At 48.1% G+C, this 21,903-nt stretch overlaps 10 protein-coding genes across 10 annotated transcripts; 7 read left to right on the forward strand and 3 right to left on the reverse strand.

The window, feature by feature from the left end:
- Positions 1–299: 299 nt before the first annotated feature.
- Positions 300–3,008, forward strand: LACBIDRAFT_188373 (uncharacterized protein; the record flags this gene model as incomplete). Its single annotated transcript, XM_001875847.1, has 12 exons — positions 300–413; positions 464–519; positions 574–685; positions 734–757; positions 808–849; positions 912–989; positions 1,047–1,518; positions 1,573–1,872; positions 1,928–2,201; positions 2,255–2,434; positions 2,494–2,611; positions 2,677–3,008. 12 exons carry the CDS (start codon positions 300–302, stop codon positions 2,824–2,826), a joined length of 1,920 nt encoding a protein of 639 aa, XP_001875882.1. The 3' UTR covers positions 2,827–3,008.
- A 474-nt stretch (positions 3,009–3,482) lies between these two features.
- On the forward strand, positions 3,483–6,075 carry LACBIDRAFT_309201 (uncharacterized protein; the record flags this gene model as incomplete). Its single annotated transcript, XM_001875848.1, has 6 exons — positions 3,483–3,906; positions 3,963–4,057; positions 4,107–4,202; positions 4,251–4,958; positions 5,006–5,158; positions 5,212–6,075. The coding sequence occupies 6 exons, from the start codon at positions 3,483–3,485 to the stop codon at positions 6,073–6,075; spliced, it is 2,340 nt and encodes a 779-aa protein (XP_001875883.1).
- A 554-nt stretch (positions 6,076–6,629) lies between these two features.
- On the forward strand, positions 6,630–8,605 carry LACBIDRAFT_230536 (uncharacterized protein; the record flags this gene model as incomplete). Its single annotated transcript, XM_001875849.1, has 7 exons — positions 6,630–6,686; positions 6,734–6,826; positions 6,887–7,012; positions 7,061–7,205; positions 7,254–7,657; positions 7,702–8,367; positions 8,420–8,605. 7 exons carry the CDS (start codon positions 6,630–6,632, stop codon positions 8,603–8,605), a joined length of 1,677 nt encoding a protein of 558 aa, XP_001875884.1.
- A 330-nt stretch (positions 8,606–8,935) lies between these two features.
- On the forward strand, positions 8,936–11,089 carry LACBIDRAFT_322994 (uncharacterized protein; the record flags this gene model as incomplete). Its single annotated transcript, XM_001875850.1, has 16 exons — positions 8,936–9,017; positions 9,068–9,109; positions 9,279–9,292; positions 9,325–9,377; positions 9,433–9,558; positions 9,609–9,618; positions 9,676–9,693; positions 9,821–9,846; positions 9,931–10,020; positions 10,077–10,088; positions 10,214–10,363; positions 10,424–10,517; positions 10,568–10,625; positions 10,676–10,700; positions 10,759–10,966; positions 11,054–11,089. 16 exons carry the CDS (start codon positions 8,936–8,938, stop codon positions 11,087–11,089), a joined length of 1,044 nt encoding a protein of 347 aa, XP_001875885.1.
- Positions 11,090–11,376: 287 nt separating this feature from the next.
- LACBIDRAFT_309204 (uncharacterized protein) lies at positions 11,377–12,534 on the reverse strand (the record flags this gene model as incomplete). Its single annotated transcript, XM_001876263.1, has 6 exons — positions 11,377–11,597; positions 11,644–11,696; positions 11,756–11,804; positions 11,858–12,185; positions 12,235–12,432; positions 12,493–12,534. The coding sequence occupies 6 exons, from the start codon at positions 12,532–12,534 to the stop codon at positions 11,377–11,379; spliced, it is 891 nt and encodes a 296-aa protein (XP_001876298.1).
- Positions 12,535–12,927: 393 nt separating this feature from the next.
- LACBIDRAFT_244960 (uncharacterized protein) lies at positions 12,928–13,587 on the reverse strand (the record flags this gene model as incomplete). Its single annotated transcript, XM_001876264.1, has 5 exons — positions 12,928–12,980; positions 13,030–13,065; positions 13,119–13,251; positions 13,318–13,447; positions 13,511–13,587. 5 exons carry the CDS (start codon positions 13,585–13,587, stop codon positions 12,928–12,930), a joined length of 429 nt encoding a protein of 142 aa, XP_001876299.1.
- Positions 13,588–14,118: 531 nt separating this feature from the next.
- Positions 14,119–16,874, forward strand: LACBIDRAFT_230763 (uncharacterized protein; the record flags this gene model as incomplete). The annotated part of the gene is made up of 13 exons (XM_001875851.1): positions 14,119–14,163; positions 14,217–14,266; positions 14,315–14,429; positions 14,466–14,571; positions 14,621–14,697; positions 14,746–14,921; positions 14,966–15,092; positions 15,174–15,422; positions 15,469–15,557; positions 15,607–15,772; positions 15,832–16,346; positions 16,410–16,668; positions 16,722–16,874. The coding sequence occupies 13 exons, from the start codon at positions 14,119–14,121 to the stop codon at positions 16,872–16,874; spliced, it is 2,127 nt and encodes a 708-aa protein (XP_001875886.1).
- A 356-nt stretch (positions 16,875–17,230) lies between these two features.
- On the reverse strand, positions 17,231–18,743 carry LACBIDRAFT_309207 (uncharacterized protein; the record flags this gene model as incomplete). Its single annotated transcript, XM_001876265.1, has 4 exons — positions 17,231–18,085; positions 18,134–18,243; positions 18,301–18,615; positions 18,668–18,743. 4 exons carry the CDS (start codon positions 18,741–18,743, stop codon positions 17,231–17,233), a joined length of 1,356 nt encoding a protein of 451 aa, XP_001876300.1.
- Positions 18,744–18,898: 155 nt separating this feature from the next.
- On the forward strand, positions 18,899–20,490 carry LACBIDRAFT_188460 (uncharacterized protein; the record flags this gene model as incomplete). The annotated part of the gene is made up of 5 exons (XM_001875852.1): positions 18,899–19,081; positions 19,137–19,462; positions 19,512–19,630; positions 19,940–20,316; positions 20,376–20,490. 5 exons carry the CDS (start codon positions 18,899–18,901, stop codon positions 20,421–20,423), a joined length of 1,053 nt encoding a protein of 350 aa, XP_001875887.1. The 3' UTR covers positions 20,424–20,490.
- Positions 20,491–20,571: 81 nt separating this feature from the next.
- On the forward strand, positions 20,572–21,832 carry LACBIDRAFT_309209 (uncharacterized protein; the record flags this gene model as incomplete). The annotated part of the gene is made up of 5 exons (XM_001875853.1): positions 20,572–20,753; positions 20,815–20,980; positions 21,035–21,296; positions 21,354–21,479; positions 21,528–21,832. 5 exons carry the CDS (start codon positions 20,572–20,574, stop codon positions 21,830–21,832), a joined length of 1,041 nt encoding a protein of 346 aa, XP_001875888.1.
- Between the last annotated feature and the right edge of the window lie 71 nt (positions 21,833–21,903).

Genomic DNA, 21,903 nt, shown 5'->3' on the forward strand with positions numbered 1-21,903 from the left:
GGTTCTTAGATACGAACGTAGGTTATAATTCTGTACATAATTTGTATAATACTTGTCCCACCATTTATGATGTATCATATGTATGTAGCACCAATTACACCAGAAAATTTTCAACAAACCCCGGTTAGAAAGTAGACGTGAGCGGGTATGCTTCAATATCAATTTTGTAATGTTACGTTCGAAATCTGCATGAAAGGTCGGTAGATAGGAGGTGAGCCGGTAAATCACGAGGTTGTGATTGGTTGGGAGATCGTCGGAATATTGAAACTCTATTTCCTACCTCTTCCTCAACACCCTTCATGTTTAGGAAAGCTCTTCCGAGAGCTTTGCCTCGCTCTTCACGAGCCTTTCACTCGTCACCTTCAGTCGCGAAGCTCGTCGCCACTAATCCCGCCAAGGCTGAGGAAGTCAAGGTGGGAAATCCGGTTCAGCCGATGACACACTTCTCACCTTTCCACCATAGTCATGGTCGTCGGGAAAGTACCCGCTAATTGAACACGAGTTCGATGCCGTTGTCGTGTTTGTCCTGAATCTCCTTCTCGAGTCTTAACACTTATGAATCAATAACTTTAGAGGTGCTGGTGGTGCGGGGTTACGTGCAGCCTTTGGTTTGGCTGAAGCTGGCTTCAAAACTGCTTGTATCACCAAGTTGTTCCCCACCAGAAGTCACACTGTTGCTGCTCAGGTGCGTTCAAATGACCTTTCTTGCCCCTGTGTTGTTAAGTTTATGTAGGGTGGTATCAATGCTGCTCTTGGGGTATGTCTTATTCATTTCTGCAAGTCTTTCATCTGACTTGCGTTGTCTAGAACATGACTGAAGATGATTGGCGGTGGCATATGTATGATACTGTGGGTGCCATACCACATACCGCCTGCTAAGCTTGGTCGTCTGACATCTCTCCCTGCTGTAGGTCAAAGGATCCGACTGGCTTGGTGACCAAGACGCAATCCACTACATGTGTAGAGAAGCTCCCCATACCGTCATTGAGGTTTGCTCCAGCTATCATTTCTCCAAACCTGCAATTGAGTGAATTTCACCCGTGCAGCTTGAACACTACGGCGTGCCTTTCTCGCGTACACCAGAGGGAAAAATCTACCAACGCGCCTTTGGTGGGCAATCTTTGAAATACGGAAAGGGAGGCCAGGCCTACCGTTGCGCAGCCGCCGCTGACCGTACTGGGCATGCCCTCCTGCACACGCTCTACGGCCAATCTCTGCGTCACAACACCAACTTCTTCATTGAGTACTTTGCCCTCGACTTGATTATGCAAGACGGCGAGTGCGTGGGTGTCATTGCTCTGAACATGGAAGACGGCACACTCCATCGCTTCCGCTCGCACAAGACCGTCTTGGCGACGGGTGGTTACGGGCGAGCGTATTTTAGCTGCACGAGCGCCCACACTTGCTCTGGAGATGGCAATGCCATGGTCGTTCGTGCCGGACTTCCCCTTCAGGATTTGGAATTCGTCCAGTTCCATCCCACGGGTATTTATGGTGCCGGGTGCCTTATCACAGAGGGTAAACATTCTTACAAGCCATCACAAGTGCGTTTGGCTGACGTTCTGGTTTTAGGTTCTCGAGGTGAAGGAGGGTATCTCTTGAACTCTGAGGGTGAACGGTTCATGGAGCGTTATGCGCCTACCGCGAAAGATCTCGCTTCGCGTGATGTCGTTTCCCGTTCCATGACAATTGAAATTCGCGAAGGTCGTGGTGTTGGTCCTGAGAAGGATCACCTCTACCTCCAATTGAGCCACCTTCCCGCTGAAGTCCTCCACGAGCGGCTGCCCGGTATCTCTGAAACTGCCGCCATCTTCTCTGGTGTCGACGTCACTAAGGAGCCTATCCCGGTTCTGCCCACCGTGCACTACAACAGTATGCGTCGTTCTCTCGATGAATGGAATCGTATCTGATGGTTCTTTTTTTTTAGTGGGTGGTATCCCTACTAAATACACCGGCGAGGTCCTTACCGTTGACAAGGATGGCAATGACAAGGTTGTCCCTGGTTTGTACGCTGCCGGAGAAGCCGCTTGTGTGTCCGTGCACGGTGCCAACCGTCTTGGTGCAAATTCGCTGCTCGATATCGTCGTGTTCGGCCGTGCTGTCGCCCACCATATCCGAGACACACTGTCACCTGGCAAGTCGCACAAGGGGATTCCTGAGGAGGCTGGCATCGAGAGCATTGAGTTCCTGGACAAGATTAGGTATGCTTCCGTTCTGAGGTTCTTGAAATGTAGCTAACGAACGGTTTAATTAGGCGTTCTGACGGCCCAGAGCCAACTGCCAAGATTCGTCTTGACATGCAAAAAGCCATGCAAACCGATGCTGCTGTCTTCAGAACCCAAAAAACTCTCGACGAAGGTGTCGAGAAGGTTCGCTCCATCTATAGAAACTTTGATAATGTCGGTATCAAGGACAGGAGCATGATTTGGAACTCGTGAGCTTCATCTCTTGAACCGTTTGTGCCAAGTTCTGATTGGGTGGGATGTGATGTAGGGATCTTGTGGAGACGCTTGAACTGCGCAATATCCTCCAGTGCGCCATCCAGACAATCACCTCTGCTGCTGCCCGTAAAGAGTCTCGTGGTGCTCATGCTCGTGAAGATTTCCCAGACGTGCGTTATTCTCCTTCATTTCCTTGTAGATTGCGACCAACTCATGTCTCTTCTAAACAAAACAGCGTGACGACGAGAACTGGATGAAACATACCCTTTCATTCCAACACGATGTCAACTCCCCCGACGTCGAGCTGAAGTACCGCAAAGTTATTGACACGACGCTCGATGAGGCCGAGTGCAAGCCTGTGCCTCCATTCAAACGTGTGTATTAGATGACGACAGCGTTGGATGGTCGGCCTTGGCGGTTGGGTTGTAAAGCATCGCATCACCTCTATCTAGTATGCGGAGAGACCCTCAAAATAATTATCTTCGGAGAATACAGGGCGTGCCAATGGGTTGTTGCTAGTCACTCTGTTAGTGGTACATATCAGAGGAATAAAAAGCCATAACGATGTTTAGTGGGACGTATTGGTTGAAGGTTGGGTTGGGTTGCGAACCCTGGGACAAATAGTCATCTACCCGATCGTACATACCATATACATATTACTTGCACGTCAACGTCCGCCTAGATATCCCCAAGACCCTTTAAAAACCCCCCTGTCGCCCTTTCTTTGCGTTGGAGACCTTTTTCTTCTTCTTCTTGTGTTATGCTATCAGCACATCAACAACCCCCTTTTTTTGAGGTACCATAACCCTCCCGGTACTTTGTGAACGATCGTTGAAAATGACGAACCAGGACTACGAAGTCATAAAACAACTTGACCACGGAGGCGCCACCGTCGTCTATTGCGTTTCATGTAGGCGTGGTAGGCTGAAAGGTAGAAATTTGGCTCTAAAGAAGGTGAATTTTGGTCATGCAAGATGTGGACGTCGCCTAAAGCCTTGCTTTGCCTAGATATCAACGCCAATCACCGAGTCACCTCCCTCAATGACATCAGCTACGTTGCATCAAGCACTCCACCATCCAAATATCGTCGCTCTCTATTCTGTATTCTCAACATCTACCGCGCGATACCACGCCCTTGAACTTTGCCCTGGCGGAAACCTACATGATTTTCTTTCTTCACGAGACCCACCGATTCTGCCAGAAGCAGATATTCGTCGTCTCCTCAAAGGCATGGCGAATGCCCTCCTTTACCTCGGGAGAGAAAAGATAGTTCATCGAAACATAAACCCAACAAACATCTTATTAATTGGAAATACCGAACCTGTGAGTCGAATGCTTGTCCAATCCGGATTTGAATGGAGGGCTTCATTGGTCAGAAACTATCCGACTTCAAATTTGCGACACCTATCGACTCTCCTGATGATGTCCTATCGGAAATATGCGGCCTCGAGGAGTACGCTGCACCGTAAGCGTGTTTAACTTTCAGAGTTCACCTCGGTCTCAATCTGATAATCTGAAGAGAGATAAGATCCCATTCTCGTTATGGCTTCCCAGTAGATGTATGGTCCCTTGGATGCGTCATAAATGTGTCCTTTCTAGGGCTGCAGACGTTGAAAGTGATTTTTGATATACAACCAATGACCCCCGTACTGACGATTATGTTAGAGCTGTTCTACAGGTAATAGGGATGAAGACTTGTCTTCTTGGCCCCAAAATGCTGCAATAGAGCTAAAAAGTTTACTGGCTGGCCTCCTTGAAGAAGTACGTACTCCGATCTTCAAGTTGCTCACTGGTTCTGATTGGTTCAAGTGCCAAAAAACTCGACTTGAACCGTCACAAATTCTATCGCACCCGTTCCTGTTGACCCACCCGCCGATCGGCAGATATTCTGCAATGAAAGAATCAAGCTGTCCTAAAACACTGTCTCTCCAGCAAGTGCAGATACCAGCGCTGCCGCGACGACGTTCCCTTCAGCACTTGCTGACTGAGAAAAGACCTGGTTTTGCTGGTCTTGACCTTGGCAACGTAGCTTTGAAGGCACTCATATCTCGGAGAGTCGTTTCAGATCCTATCCCAAGCAGCAACGCTCTTTTGATTCGAGATCACGCGCAAAATGATCAGGCAGGTTTCGAATTTTCTTCGTTGACTGGGGACGAGCTGAAGGCTGATCGCTTACAAACATCTAACCACAAGCAATCAACATCTTTCGCCGAGAGACTACAAATATTTGCACACAATCCAGAACAGAATGCCTTGAAGGAAGCTTCAGAGCCAAATTGCGAGGTAAAATATATTCCTCCTCTTCACGCGACAAAACCACAGCCTGGTCTCCCTATCGGGACGAGTCGACCTTTGCCTTTCAACACTTCCTTGCTAAATCCCAAGACACATAAATCTGCCAACGGGCAGATAACAATTCTCCCCTCGCGTTCATTACTGATCGACTTTCGTGAAAATGAGCGCAGGCGGGGAATGAAGGGTGACGATGTTCTCTTGGTCGATTCAACCGGAACTATGGTTAGTTTCAGGAAATCTCAGGCATTGTAGGGCTTACACGGTTGCAGATCAAGATATACAAAGCGCCCCATCTGAGTGTACCGTGCTGTTTGGTGGAACCGACAGCCGAGTACACCATTCATACTCTACCCTCAATGTACTGGAAGCAGTACAACGATGCAGGTCGACACGTGCAGCAGATTAAACAACGTACTCCCAAGGTTGGTCGACGTCAGCAAAATCCCGGTTGCCACATAACATTTTTGCTTCTCAGCTGACGCTGCACACAACCAACTCAAAATGTAGTATGATGGCGAACGGTCCACTTCCAGATATTGAACTTCTATTCGAACCTGGCGTCCCGGCAGAATTTGAGTTATCAGACAAGAATCTTAATGCGTCCTCCCTGAGAATACGCCTTTCCCGGGAACATAGGTCTCTGGAGTTTGCGCAGCACGTTATTGGCGATAGAGGACCCGAATGGACTAAGCAGCTGATTCCTTGCCTGGAGGTGCATCCGTTTATGTCTGAATCGATCTGGATGAACTTGGAAGACGCGAAAAAAAAGGCAATACAGCAGATGTCACGTTTTCTCAGGCTGTGCGAAACATTGGAAACTGCTACTGACGACTGGACTTCGCGGACGGCAACTGTCGATAATCTTGCTGATGACGGTGTTGAAAAACTGAGCGATGATTTGAAGGGACTCGATAGAACGAGGTCAACGTCTAGCATATCTTCCTTCCAAATTCTGCCACGTCCTCCAAAGTTGTCTACTGGGCCACGAAGGGATACTTGTTCGCCACAAGGCAAGGTTTCGGACGAGGGCGACGGGCAGAATTTGGTGGGTACAAGGCTGCCTGCCTCCTTGGATATCCACAGAAGACTCGACCTTGGACTAACTTCTGGAGGCAATGCCGCGTTCAATGACCTCGTACCTCAGGTAGGGAAGATTACAGGCCCACTGGAAACTCGATTCCTCTCTTCCGTCGGATGGTGCACCCAATATGGATCGCCAGGACAATCACCACAAGGCGAGAAATACAAAGTTCTGTTTTTCGATGGGTCGATGCTTGATATTGACCTTGACAAGGGATGGGTTGAGCTTGTGGACGTACGTGGTAAGGAAATCCGGTAAGCGCTGTGGACTGATAGGTTGAATTGGCTTGCTTATTGCAAAGAATATAGCTGCTCCATGGATGCCGCCTGCTTTGAACGAACTCTGGAGGAACCCATGAAGCATTTTCGGCACTTTCTCACGTTATTCGAAACGGATAACTGACGACCCATCGAGCGAGTACTCTTCAAGGCTGGTTGGGACCCACATCTGACGTTTGAAGAGCTCAAGCTATATTAAGAACACTCACATGTCTGCCTGTATGTCTGCGTTTGAGGGCCTCTACACATCAAAACTTCCCTTACATCACCATCAACCATACGTACGTATTCAGAACGAAAGGATGTTTTTAGTGCGCGGTTGCACCAAGTCCTGTACAAATACCTGTCGAGATTACAATAAATCCGTCTGAATCTTTACTCTAGCTGATTGGTTGAAAGTTGCATTGCTAGAAGCCTTCGGGCATGCGTAAGTATAAGGGTAGAGGTAGAGGTATATTCAGGAGCGGGCCCAATGAGGTGATCTGAATAAACAGATGGTGGCTGTGCTGGATTTCAGCTCTCCACTCTTCTAAAATGTCGTTGAAAGTCCCGAAATCCAACAATCTCCCAATTTTCAAAGATGGTTACAAGGTATTCCAATTCCATACACGTAGATCTCGTCTGATTAAGGAAAAAAGCACCTTCAAGGGTTGGATGAAGCAGTTTTGCGGAATATCCAAGCAGTCAACGAGCTTTCAGATCTCGTCAGAACGAGCTTTGGTCCCAATGGCGTGTAATTTGCCGTTTACATTCCAACGAAAACTCACGATGTGTGGCTAGGTCGAAACAAGTTACTGATAAATCATTTGGGACGCCTTTTCGTGACCTCAGATGCCGCAACGATAATCCGCGAGATCGAGGTCGTTCATCCGGCAGCAAAACTCGTGGTGATGGCGTCTCAAGCGCAGGAGGCAGAAGTGCATTGCTTTATGGCTCCAAAAAACTTATAGCTTACTGGGTGACAGATGGGTGACGCAACGAACCTGGTGCTCATCCTGGCAGGGGACCTGCTCAAGAAGGCCGAGAACCTCCTTATAATGGGCCTCCATCCAAGCGAAGTTATCATTGGATATGACTTGGCATCAATAAAAGCACAATCAGAACTCGAAAGTGCGCTCACGTTCCCATCTGAAAGTCTAGTCTAACAATTCCACTAAGAACTCGCGTCGTTCAAGCTGCCTTCACCTATGACCCAATCGACACTAGCGTCAGCTCTCAAACCGGCCATAGCGTCAAAACAGTATGGTTACGAGGACACGCTCGCGTCGTTAGTGGCTGAAGCTGCCCTAGCGATCATGCCCGCAAACGCGAAGAACTTTAATGTCGACAATATTCGCGTGGTGAAAATTATGGGCGGCAGCCTCTCTGGGAGCAGAGTGGTGCAAGGCATGGTATTTGGACGGGAGCCAGAGGGAATGGTGAAAAAAGTTACTCGAGGAAAGGTGGCCGTATTCACAGGTGCTCTTGACGTTGCGCAAACGGAAACCAAGGGCACGGTGTTGATTAAAAACGCGGAGGAGATGCTCAATTTTACAACAGGAGAAGAAAAGCATATGGAGAAGGTGTGTTTTGGCGTCATTTGATCAATTTGCTTAACCCTGCCCAGATTGTCAAAGAAATTGCAGACTCGGGGATCAAGGTCATTATCGCAGGATCAAGTGTCGGAGAACTTGCTCTGCACTACCTCAACCGATTCGACATCGCGGTGCTCAAAGTCCTCTCCAAGTTTGAGCTGCGGCGATTGTGTCGCGTGGTCAATGCCACCCCCCTTGCTCGTCTTGGTGCACCTACGCCCGAGGAGGCAGGCTTTGTCGACATTTTTGAGACAATTGAGGTGGGCGGTGACAGGGTAACAGTCCTGCGGCAATTAGTATTGGGAGACGACGGCTTCGACCCAACAACTGAGGGCGAGAAGACACGCACTGCAACGATCGTACTGCGTGGAGCTACCTCCAATCATTTGGACGATCTTGAGCGGGCGATTGACGATGGAGTGAACGTGATCAAAAGCCTCATCAAAGACCCCCGGTTGGTACCTGGAGCGGGATCGTCGGAGCTAGAACTAGCCAAACGGGTGGATTTGTATGGGAGCGGGCTCAAGGGTCTTTCGCAACATGCCGTGAAGAAGTTCGCCAGTGCACTTGAAGTTGTGCCAAGGACGTTAGCGGAGAACGCATTAGGTGGGGCGGAGGGCAACGAGGTCCTCAGCCGTCTATGGGCGAAGCACGAGCAGAAGGGCGGAGAATCTTGGGGTGTGGATGTTGAGGTCAGTGTTTTGCATCCTGCTTGACAATTGAATATGTTCTCATCGGACCTAGGTCGAGACTGATGGCACCCTACAAGCTGATCAACACAAGATTTACGACTCACTGGCTGCTAAGACATGGGCTATTCGGCTAGCCACTGAGGCTGCCGTTTCGGTCCTCAGCGTTGATAGCATAATCATGAGCAAGCCGGCAGGTGGCCCCAAAGTCCCTCAACAGGCAGGGAATTGGGATGCGGACGACTGATCTATGATTTGACGATAGAAATCAAATCGCCCCGAGGCCCTCCCAAAAATACAATTCGTTCTAATTCACCAGGGCAGTCTTACCATACGGATGCACGTCGCGACAATTTGAGTCTGTAACGAAAAAGATTTGAGAATTTGAGAGGTCAACTAAGGTCATCACGTGCTTTACGGGCTTTCCTTAAAGTCTTGCTGTGAGACATGTACATGATCGACGCTGACATGATGACCCTGCTTACCCCTGGTCTGCTTGAGCCACGAGCTGAGCGGCCCCCGTTCTTGTCATCTACCCCAGTTACAGTTACCACCCGAAGCCAACATTAAGAGGACCATGTCTGGCATTGAACTCCCTCCTGGTGCTGTGGTGCTAACCTTGAAGGAGCTGGAGAGCTCTCTCGGAGTACTTTTCGTTGGTATGTCCACTACTCACAGTCAACTTGTTGGTACTAATTCGGTAGTGTAGGCTACATCGTGGCAACGATTGCATATGGATTCACATTCTTTCGTACGAAGTCTCTTGTCTGTAGCAGAGATTGCATAGGCTGAGGCCCCAAGTCCAGAAAGCTATGACTATTTCTCTCGATATCCTTTCGATCATTGGACGATTAAATTCACGGTAAGGCGCACCTTAAATACCGTTTCATGTCTTGTCTTTTTACGTTGTACCGTCTCAGGTGACTTCTTTGTTGTGCGTTTCAATGCAACAACGTCAGGGGACAGGTGCCCACTCACAGCGGTTTCCAGCTTATTGGATACCGTGATTTCGCTTTTAAGTGCGTGCCAATGCCGTTATTGACCTGAGATTCTTATTTTTTTTTTCTTGGACAGCATCTCACGCGTGAGTTCCAATGTTCCACTGACGTGTGCTGTCGAAGCAACTTACTCTGTTTGGAGTCTGTATCACTATCTTGTGCTTTTATATCCATTCACATTCGGTCTAATCAATGCTACTCAGTACGTGACATCTATTTTATAATGCGTGCAACGTTCTTACGGTCATATAGTACTTATTGTGTACGCAACTTTCTCTTTCGCCATTCTCATCTGAATGACACAGGTCCATTATAATAGGCTGCGATTGGTCTTTCTGTATGTCATAATTCGGTATCAAGATGTCGGACTTATTTCCAAGGACATAGATTGTGGCAGTTTTTATCGTGCAAATGTATGTCGATTTCTTCCATTTCTCGTTCAAGAGGACTTATTTTCCATCAAGGTTTCACTCCGCTCATATCTGGACTGGTCAGTATATCTATATAGGCTTCGGCGCGATTTTAAAATAAGTTCCATTATATTATCTAGTCAGCAAGAATGCCTTCTTATCAGGCGCTTTGGTGAGGCTTACCGACCTCGACCGTCCTACCACCTCTCACCGTTGATGACGTATTTAGGCATTCATTTCGACAGCTGCATTTGGTGAGATCCTTTCTTCACTGCTCTTTTATTATTATTATTGACAAGTATACGTACAGCACTGGGACTTGGTGGGTTTTTTTGTGGCCAGAGTTCTCACTGACGGGCTTATGGGTAAAAAATAGCTTTTACTGCAAAAATGTTAATCCCGCTTTGCTGTCATTCGCAACATCTCTTTACTGTCCACATTTTTTAGTTCGGACAATCACGAATTTGCTTCCCTGGCAGTTCATGGCGTTAAAGGGGTCATCGCCAGTGGTCAAGCTCTCTCTGCTGTGGCCGGGTTTGTGACGTTCTGTGCTCTCTGTTTCTATTCGAAATCTACTCAGGACGTAGCTATCCACCCGTACGTCCGATTGGTTTTTCCACAGTTCTACACGTGACTGAAAATCGCTTCTGCTCGCAGGCTTGACATTACTGCCTTGTATGAAGATTTTATCACATATTTTTGTGCTCGAGGATGCGCAGCCACCATTGTTCAATTCGGACTTTTTTTCTCCGTCTGTCCTCCCCTAAGTGTGATACGCTCTGTGCTTAACTTTTTCCGAAGTTTTTAACAATGCCGAATAAGGCGGTCTGGATGCCCTTCTATCTCGTTGCAAGTAAATGTGTGTTAACTTTTCCTTATGCGTATGTTGTCTACTGACTTGCTTTCTAGTGTTTATTAACAGTCTGTTGACACTGTGCGTTCGGACGGTCCTACTCGATTTTGACTCTCATCAAATGTCTGGTCGACGGCAGGCTCAACTCTCGTGAAGTGCACCACGTCCATGGGAAAATAGCCCTCTCGTCACGCAAGACGGATTCAACATCCCAATCTACCAGCATTCCTCGAAGTAATCGCTATGATGTTGTGGATACCAAGCTTGAGGTCTCGCATACAAATGAGCGTGATAATGATGATCCTACTGGAAGCAAGGCTCCCCCTCTCGCTGATGACGATGCAGCGGTGAGCCTTTTCCTTTCCACTGATGCTCCTACTAAACGATACTCACTACATGCTTTTCATCTCAGCCATGGCATGAAGCTCGGGTAGGTTAAGATACCCTCCTCCTGGCATTTCTCTGATTGATGCGACCACAGTACGTCGAGAAGAAATCTGATACAACTGAACCGTAGGAAGTGAGAATCATATAATAACCCCACAGGATCTCATTAAAAAGCGACGGTGGTTTCTCGCAGGAATGGCAAAATTGTAGCAGACTTACCGTACGAAGCATGTAAATATTGCTAATCTTTTCAAAAAGGTTGGAATGCCGCAACTGCCCATGTCGTCTGCTGTTCTGCCACAGATAGTCAATAAAAAACTGGTTTACGTGTACATTGAGGCAATGCTTCTGCTTGTAGTACCTCGACCCTCTACGCAAAGATTGAATGGCAAGCATCATTCTGTTGGTCGCATTGACCGACAGTAAGGCCAGCTCCCCGGCCAGATGCCGAATTTGCCACATTCGCGCAATTATTGTGTTGAATATCGCAAGAACGTCCTAGCGCCGCAGGTAGATTGAGGAAACTATCAGAACTTGCTACCACGAATCCGCGTCCACCAGGAGTGACGGCAGGCGCAGCAGCCCCACCGACTGGTTTTTCGTCAGCGTCAGATCATCTTAACAAGGACATACTCACGGGAACCACTGAACTTCTGGAGGTTTTCGAGAGTCAAGGTAGCTGCGGTTGATCTGTTGAAGATAAGGTATCAGTCAGCCTTGTAAAGACGTAAGTCAAAAGGATGGCTCACGGTGCGGTTCCCGTTGGACTAATTGAGATTGTCACGGTTACTGTGGAGGCTGGCAACACATACAGTGAGCAGCGAGAACACTACTTAGTGGAACTGCAATACCAGGAGGACAAGTTGCGACGGGGATGGAGGAACTGCCCGACGCCGTACTTGGAGTAGCGCCATCAGCTGGTGCAACACCCGCGACGGCAGCATTTATTTCAGCCGCCGTTGCGTCGGGCACCAGCAAACCCTGAGAGAATATACACCCAGCTGCATCATTGGCATCGTCGCACGTATGGCCCTTCCCCGTGTTGTCATCGAGACTTCCGGGTTGAAAAGTTCCCGCCTTGAGTGCGTCCTGGGGGTTGCCCACAATGGCAACAATTTGTCTCGCAAGTTCAAATGTAATGGCTCGATTGATGGCTGTTGCGTTTTGTGAAGCAGGGTCCTTTTCAAATTGTGAAGACAATTCAAACGTTTACTCATATGTCACAAACCTGATGCTGGTGAATAGCTGCGACCTCCGAGTTTACTGCCTCGATGCTTGTGCAAAGATCAGTGGCGAGCCCAACCTTCCCGGAATTGCGCTCCAAAGCACGGTAAATCAATGCATCGACTTGGGCTTGGATGTTACCAGCTTTTTTGGCGTTTGTGAAGGCCTGATCGGCTGTTGCTTGTTGAAGACAGGTTACATCCTAATAAGCCCCGTTAGCTGATATAAAGATGAACAGATGAGTTTCAATACGGTTATCTACAAGTTTGGTGCTATGTAATCTCGAGGGAAACAAAATACTCATTTCGATTGCTCGGGATCAACTGTAGTCAGTAGCCACGAGCTCTCAATAGCCAAAGCCACAGGCTACGCTCTCTGATGAAGCTCTTTGGTTCATGAGCTTAAATCAACAAATTTCGAGGAACTGTGGGGTTGGCAAGGACGGTTAAAGTTACGGGTACCACGATCATGGTAAGCACGAAGAGAATTTTTTGAATTGGCTCGAGGGTTGAAGCTGAAGGTTGAACGCCTATTGCTAGGCTAGGAGGTCAAGAAAGCTCATGACGGAAATGAACATGCTTAAATGCTCCATTCACAATCCATAGTCTGGATCTTTCTATGTTTCTCCGCCGGAAGTCTCAACACAAGAACAGTTAAGCGTGGGTGGGCCTTTGATAAACCTTGACTAACTCGGATATCATATACGTACTGATGTCGAATCTTTTTTGGCTAGTTTATGAACATCTTGTTCTGTTCAGAGAAGGTCAATGGGGCCAAGGCAGGATCATAGATGACGTACGAATTCCCCATACATGGGACCGCAAATCCAAAAAGTCTAGAATAACCATGAGAAGAAGTCTAAGGAGTAGTTATAACTGGACAACTGACCAACGTTCAGACCATCATAAAGTTTCTTCACCTCTGCTCTGAAACGAGAGATGTCGTCTTTAGACGCGGACGCGTCGGATAGAGCTTTCAAGTCCTTTTCGACGGCCTCTATGCGCCTAACATGCGCTGAAACCTGAGAAAGAACGACCGTGCAAAAATAATGTCAGATCCATTTCTGAGTATGGCTTTAAATAGGTACCTTCTCAGTGCTAAGTTTAAGCTCCTCTACGCTCTCGTGCAAAGCAGCAGAAGCTTTCTGGTATTCTTCTAATAAGTGGTATGCAGCAAAGGATGACGCCAAGGAGAAGCCAAAGAGAAATCCGACAATCCTGAGTGAAGATAGATGTTACTTAAGCGGAACGGATTTTCGACACTAACGCGGAACGACATACCCCCCACGAAAGCCACCAATTGGCTTTTTCTGCGTCACGACTGTTCCAACATTCGATTCAGAAGTCGTCTCAGCCATTACTCTTCGCGTTGACGAGAAGCATCGGTTTTTTGGAACGTGGTGGAGTGTTCGAGCAACAAAGGACAGACGAAGACAAGACGCCATGGCGGCTAGCGCTTAGCAAATATAAGCCCTTCCTTGCGAAGGCCGTGTCAAGACACTCAAAGCTTGCTAGTTTTCTGATAACTAGGTTTAGCAACACCGAAGATGTTGAGCTCACGATTGTTTCCGCACTCACGTGACGGAGGTGCAATATTGCACTTTCAAACTCAATGGCTTGAAAGGGAACTCTCACCTGCAATCAAATTCAAATTGAAGTGCTCGTCAAAGCCCGTGAAGCTTGCCTCGGAAGAGAGGAAGGATGGCTCCAAAGCGCAAGGACAACGCGGGAGAAGAATTGACAGGTCGCGAGAGGAAGAAAATCAAGTTAACGGCTGCTCGCACGATTGAAGTGCAGTCCCAATCGGATGCGACCCCTGGCCCGTCTGTGCCTATGAGCAGTACGTGTTTTTATTTCCGAGTATAATTCTGGCGCGATATGTTTATGGTATGACAGGGTTACCCAGTACTATCGACGTTGAGAAGTTTGTTGAGGTACCTTAGACTGCTGGAGCTCCTAGAACCTTCTGTGCTCAACCCGATTTTAGGCACGAGCGTTCGAAATCGATGCTATGCAAAAGGCCATGAAAACGGCCAAGTTAGAAGGTTCCTACACGGATATATCACGTCACTGAATATCTTATAGTTCAAGCTCGACACAGAGAGCGTGGCAAGCTTTGCCAAGGCACCTTCGGCGTCGAGCCGCGAGTCACGATGTACGACGTGTTCCTTTGAAGCTTCGGGATAAAGCACGCGCTGAGGTGTGTTCTCTTGACTAACCTTCAACAATACTTGAGATACATTGGCAGATGGATCCAATACGCAAAAAAACTCTTGGTTCAATGCCCAAACGTGGTAAACTCAAACGGATTAGTCAAACGGACAAGTTCTTAAGTCGACAGCGTTCGTCAAAACATTGCGGATAGTCAACGAAACTAATTAACTCAGGCAGGCGATAAAACCTGGCTCGAAACGCATCTTTGGCATGCCAAGCGCATGAAAATGAGCGACATGTGGGGTTACCGTTTGGTTCGTTTTCTGTCCTTCTCGCGGATGCATCCCAACCTCTTTCATTAGGCCGTGCATCCAACCGAAAAGGCTTACCGTCCTTCTCATCGAGCATCCGTGCATGGTTCCATACTCCACGATGCCTCCTATCATTCTCTAGTGGAAATGCGAGGCCCCCAAGAGATACTAATATCAATGCTAGAGTTGTCTTGTGACCCACAAGGGCCAGGACCGGGATCAAAACGGTAGGTTACGTTTGATTTTTTCGACTCCTTTCTGACTTGGGAAGATGTTTGGGTGGTTCGCGTACTCTCGAAACTCATTTATATGAACCGGGAGGTTACCCTTTTGCTTTAATTGCACCTGTAACCATCATCTGGCGACCAACAGCGAATGCGATCCAGGAGGAATCTCAAGTTGCAGCGCCCCTTGAGGGAAAGGGCAAAAAGAATGGAAAACAACAAACTTCCGAGCTTCCTGTCGCGCCTTTGGAAGAGCTGAGGACAGTCTGGTTACGCTTTCACCCATCCGCTCAGAACGAAGTCCTCGCCAATTTGAAAACAGTCGCGTCGCAGATTTTGTCTAAATACAAGTCAAATAATTCTTTGGCAAAGGATGTCAATGTCGAGATCAATGATTTGAAGGACCGAATTAACGTTTTTGAAATCATGGGTCCCAAGGCGAGTCAGGTCATTAAAGGGTCACTGAGTCCTGCCTCCCATGAGAAGACAGAAGATTTTCGCAAGGTTTGTCAACCAATATCACCTCAAAGTGAAGCTTGACAAGGAGTAGTTTTGGTCCTCTCTAACCAACTTGCAAACTGCTGGTTCCCTTCCTCGAGGAATGATCGTTGGCTTCAAGGTCGATGATCCACGACTGAAGTAAGTCAATTTGTGTGGCAACGGAATGAGGGCTTATAGAAATGTTAAGTTTTCCTCCAAAGGACGCGAAATGTAAGCCCAATACGTCTGGACTGGGCAGTGTTGTTTTCCCTTCGTCGACACTTGCCAGCAGCGAGATTTGGGATGAGTCTATACGGGATGCACTGGCGAAACCTCGTTACAAAAAGAAAGAACTTGACGAGCGCCGTTCGAAGGTAATTGTGTCCCATGGTTTGCTATGGTCGGGGTTCCTTACATCCCCTTACATCGTTAGAACATCATCCCTGGAACTCCACTGAACCCATTACGCCAGGACGACCGCATTCCCGTCCTGCTCATCCAACGCACCTTAGAGGCACAATCCAGCGGCTCTGATAGTCAGGCTCTTCATGGATGGACATTGATCGTTCCTTCTGGGTGGTCGATGGCGTTTTTTAGCTCATTGATTTTCACTGGCACGCGAGTGGCTGGTCAAAGGGAACGTCAAACTCAAGCCTATGAAGCAGGCACTGTGTACTTCCCATGGGACTATCCGTTCACTGCTGCGTACACGACTTACTCCATGGATCGGGAGAAGCAGGAAAGAGAATCTTGGGAACGGAAACCGCCAGCGAAACGAGTCAACTACGACAAGCTAGGTACAATAAGCCCATGGAAAGCTGACTGGGCGACGCTTCTTGGCCTTCAAAGAAACTCACAAGAACGCGGGGAGGAAGAGGACCTCGTCACCACTCAAAGAGATATGCCAGCTGCCGACAAGGACGATGTCCAGAAAAACGTCAAACCATGGTTGCTACGCGGCTCTGAAGCGCAAAAGATACTGGAGAGTGCTACCAAAGTGTTCAACCCTAGTGCTTACCTTCTCTCGGAGATGGGCAGACTACGGCTGAAGCGGTCCCAGGAACCTTTCTCTGTGGACCTGAAAGCAGCGGATCTTCTTCAAGGGGCTCTAGTCAACATCAAGTTGGTCATGTGCTCGAGGGGTGCACCAGAAGACTTGTCGATAATTTACTCTGTTGGAGATGAAGAAGCAAGACGATGGGAGAAGCTTCTTCAAAACTTCACAACGAGCGCAATGGATCCCGAGGAGGAAACGCCAGAGGAGTTGGAGGTTAGTCTTGGTAATCTTTTTCGGAGTCCGATTTGATAGTCGGTGTATCGCAGCTGGCGGAAATCGTTCCTCCAGAAGAGTCAGTAATAGGATATGTCACCACTGGCCATTTCTCGCTTTCAAGGGGTCAAGGCTTTGCTATTGGAGCGATCCCGGTTACTCGATTTTTTGAATTGAGACAGCAGACTAACCGGTCAGTTGCCTGATCTCTTATCTATACCTATGCTCACCATAGTACAGTCTACACCCCAACAGGATGCATGTTACCTCAAAGGAGCTATCGCCCCTTGTCAAAGTACGCAACAGGAATAGTCAGCAATGCCGAGCAGCTCGCTTGGAAATTCTTTTTGATGGGTATAAGTAACTGAAATCAGAACTCATTGTTTAACTATGATTACATGCGTGTAGACAGAGTGCACAGCAGGAAGTCCTGGGTGATTGTGTGTTAAAATATGTCGCGCAAAGGAATAGAGAGTCAGGAGTAAAGGAATGGATGTGGATGGGAAATGCTGAACGTGTCTACAAGTCCAAAAGCAAGAAGACGTAAGGTAACAGACGTGGTCTAACCAATTTTCCATTTATCGACAGCAGCCTGTACGAGCCGTCCCATTTCCACTCTTGCTTGTTTCTTTGCACTATCAGTAATGCCTTCAAGGGCGTCAAGAGCACCAGGAGAGGTTTGTAGAGGGTCAAATTCCAGAAGATGACCGTCCTTGGTTGGTATCGCCACCAACGCGGAGAAAGATCTGACGTGTTTCGGTATCGGTCGAGGAGTGGCTTCCAGGTGGGGTTGAGAAGATGGGAAGCGAAAGACGGGCTGGGGCTCTGGTTGAGGTTGCATGGTTTGTGAATTCTCCCTGGAATGTGTTGATGATGACGTTTGTGATGATGACGCGGTGAAGAAGCTCGCTTGCGAGTTCGTGCGTGAATGAAATCCGCTGTGGCCAGGTGGGAATGCCACGGAAGGATCGCGTCGGATGATGATACTACTTTTGGTTCGTTTCAGAGTCCGAGTCGCGCCCAGGCCGTTCATCTGTACATCGCTGTCTTCCTCCTCTTCTAACACAGATTCTCCCATTTCCACCCCTTTAAACCACCCCAGTCCAAACTCATATGGATTTGCTAGGGGAGATCCGTTGACGCTGAGCATGCTTTCATCCTTCCTTGGAAGCCGCATGCCCGTTGTGGTATCATCGGCGCGAGGATATTTAGGCGTTTTGGGCATCAAGGATGGCTTAAACGTTGAGGTCGATGGAACACGGTTATGTTGCGTTGTATTGGTTGGCTTCGTTGGGTGTTTGAGGGGCGAAGTGGGTCGTGATAGTGAGTGAGGATTGTAAGTTGTTGTGGTGTTGTTCAAAGGAAGTCGTGCTTTCTGGGGACTAGAATAGGACGGTGCCCTGCCCATAGTGCGCGACTAGAAGAGGTTTTAGCAGGTGAGAATCGGTTGGGACGCATGACATACCGTGCCAGGTGTTTTATTCGCCGCTGCAAGTAAACGCGCTCGTTGAGCGGTCCCAGGGCCTGTTGACGAACCTGGAATAGTCTTTTTCGGGGAGGCTAAAGTTATTCGAGCTATGGATCATTTGATGAATAAGTGGATTCTCAAACAAAGAACGAGATAATGCATACCATTTTTTGTGGCTCTATGAGAATCGGCGTCCTTGGATCCCTCTAGCTCAGCCTCATGATTCGCCACCCACTTCCGCTTCCTCATGCTCTTGTCAATTTCAGTAAAGCTGGAATCTCCTCCAGCTGCAGCAAGCTTCTCCTTCTGAAAGCCTCTCAGTGCCAGCTGCACGTTTCCCCCATATTTCTCGCCAAAATCACGCATCGACATACCACGAACTTGTTTGGGTATCCGTGACACCTGGCCTTCCTGGTGAATAGTAAAGTTTTCGAGACGGTCTGCGAGCCATGCCTCGAATTGTCTGCTGCGATGGGCGACTTGAGAATGATCAGTTGTCAAGAATCGTAGAATGTTATTGCAAGAACCAACCCTCAATATCGAGATTTGCAATAAGCTGACGCTTCTCCTCGTCGCTGTACTTTCTGTTAGGCATCGGGGCTTCCATGGTGTTGAAGACGGGCTTCAGTAAACAAACCAGCCGCAGTGACAGGAACGTCAATCGCGACGAATGGAGAAAGTCACGTGGGGCGCGTCTCTCCAAAAAAATATGGACGTGTCGTTCGATTTGGTCCACAAGCAACTCCTTGTCTTCCCACCGTCATGTCCAAAGATATTTATCTCGTAATTGGAGGAAGCGGTTTTGTTGGTCGGCACATCGTCCAACAGCTCTTGGACAGAGGAGACATCGTTTCCGTATTTGACATCGTCCAACGCTACAACGATGTACCGTTTTATTCTGGTGACATTACCGACGAGGACCAGCTAGCAGCGGCGCTCAGAAAAGTATATTTCAAGTCATTCGTTCAGTTCTTCCAGCTGCTAATTCGCAATTTGGCAGAGCGGTGCAACATGTATTATACACACAGCTTCACCTCCTGCGGGACTCACAGATTCTGCTCTTTACTTCAGAGTAAACGTAGATGGAACAAAAGCTGTCATTGCTGCAGCAGTCGCTTGCAAAGTGCGCAAGCTGGTTTTCACTAGCTCAGCTGGCGTTGTGTTCAATGGCACTGACATCATCGGTGTCGACGAGCGTCTCCCATTCCCCGAAGTCCCAATGGATGCATACAATGAATCCAAGGCAAAAGCGGAGGAGGCGGTTTTGGAAGCTAATGGGAAGGGTGGTTTATTGACGGTTGCTTTGAGGCCTGCAGGAATTTTCGGGTACGCCTGTCACTGCAAAATTCCCTCCTGATTTTTAACATTTATGCAGACCTGGAGACCGTCAAGCTATGACGGGCTTGTACCAAGTTTACGAACGTGGTCAGACCCATTTTCAGGTTGGCGATAACACCAATCTTTTCGACTGGACGTACGTTGGCAACGTCGCCCGTGCGCATATCCTCGCTGCCGACAAGCTGGATATCCCACCTCCGGCACCCCCAATATCCGCTTTTGAAAAAGCACCCTCGACGGTTGACGACTTGCCGCCATTGAACTCTGTAGAACAGAGCCTTATTAACCATCCTCTCACCTCTATTGACGTGACAACTGGAAAACATCGGATACCGACATGTGAAGCCCGACCATTGGGCCCCTATGTCACACGCCCTCCGAACGCGGACATAATCGAAAGTGCCTTTAACAACCCAGGAACGGACAATCGGCCCGTAGGCAGGTCGCGCTACGATCAACTTTCAGAAACGAGTATCAATCGTGAAAAGCTTCGTCATCCTGACAAAACCCCTCTTCAAGTTGCTGGCCAAGCCTTCTTCATAACAAATGGAGAACCTTGCTACTTCTGGGACTTCCCGCGGACTGTCTGGCGACATTTGGATTCTTTCTTCCCCGGACACAGGAAACAGCGTGGTCTCATCGTCTTACCCAAACCGATTGGGATGGCAGCTGCTTCTGGATCAGAGTGGTTTGGATGGTTGACCGGCAAGCAGCCAACCTTCACCAAATTCAAGGTCACATTCAGCTGTGCTACGCGATGGTATAACATTGAAAAGGCTCGAAGGGTACTTGGGTACGAGCCAGAGGTTGGTGTTGAGGAAGGCGTCAGGCGCATGGTTGAGGTATGTTCTCGGCGCTTGGCTCTCTGTGCTTTGATTCTGACTCTGCGTTCCTCCCATAGTGGTGGCACTCGGAGTATATTGCGGGTAACCACAAACAAGCTCATTGAACGACTATCGCCAATATTGTTTTAACGTATCTCTCCCTTTTTATGGATCTTCTGAATGCTGTATTTACTTGCGGATCTGGATCGTATTTTTTTTGGAATCTATCGTTGAGGGTGCTTCAATTTCTAATCACTTTTTTTTCACTGCTCCATGTCGAGTAACCTATTTCCCAACCAAACTCCATCCTACATCCTCGCATTCCAATTTTCCTCATGGTACCCCAAATTCTCGAACCAAAGTATAAAATCAACGATTGTTCGACCGCTTTCCCAAGATTTCATCAATTACCTCAACTCTGAGAGCGTATTTGTCCCGGAGGGATCGGAAGATCTGTTGGTCGACCTTCATCACCTTCCTACCATTGCGAGCTTTTAGAGCTCATTAACTTGTTAGCCCAGCCGAAAGCACACTTTCAGATGAGAGCGAGGACGAAGAAGAACAAGATGATGATGAGCCAGCACCAAGGCGGTACGCGTTTCCAGAACTTGACAAGCAAATCCGAAACTGCGTGAAGGAATACGGAGCTATCTTTCCAAAACTCAATTTCTCTTCCCCAAAGGTACTTCTTACTTTCATTGTCCAAAGACTGTTCCGCGTTGATTCATTTTTGCAGGACGCATCATGGATCCTCCCATCCTCCTCACCACTGAAATGCACCTCCCCAGCAGATATCTACCTCTTACTGAAGTCCTCAGACTTCATCTCCCATGATCTGGGTGTCGAGAATGTGTTCAACGGTTGCCTGCCTGCGACGTCATCATCCTCTCCCCATCCATCTTGGCCAGAGTACCAACTAGAACTTGTCCTGCGCAAGTGGTATCCTGTGGACACGAGCCGGGAACTGCGCTGTTTTGTACGACAAAATAGGCTTCTAGGTGCATCCATCCCTTGATACTATCCCGTGTCTTCAATTTTAACGGAGGCCGAGTTAGCCATTTCACAAAGGGACACGAATTATTATGATTTCTTCAACGATCTGCCAACACAAGCGAAGATTATACACACAGTTGAGACGTTTTGGCAATCCATCAGGTCAAAATGGTACACCCAAGAAGACTGTACGTTAGAACCCATGATTTAAAATGAAATCTGACAGGGAATGTTAGATATCTTCGACTTCCTCCTAACGCGCGACCTGTCCCGGGGGCACATACTCGATTTCAACCCTTATGCACCGAGAACAGATCCCCTTCTATTTACTTATCAAGAGCTCTGCGATCTTCTGTTATCGGATGACACCCGCCCGAAGCTGAGGGTGATAGATTCTCCATCCCATCCAGCTGCGATGTCCAAAGCCCCAGCCCACCAGCACAATATGATCCCATTCGAGGCTCTCAGCTTAGGAAATGGACGGAACATCGAAGAATTTGCAGAAATTTGGAAGGAAACTGTCAAAGAGAGTAGGATTTAATCTGCGTTCTTGTAAGATAAATCATTTCAAAATAAATGAATTTGCAAGCATGCCCATAGTGGAGCAGGTTT

This window comes from Laccaria bicolor, genomic scaffold (assembly GCF_000143565.1).
Source record: "Laccaria bicolor S238N-H82 LACBIscaffold_3 genomic scaffold, whole genome shotgun sequence".
NCBI lineage: Eukaryota > Fungi > Basidiomycota > Agaricomycetes > Agaricales > Hydnangiaceae > Laccaria > Laccaria bicolor.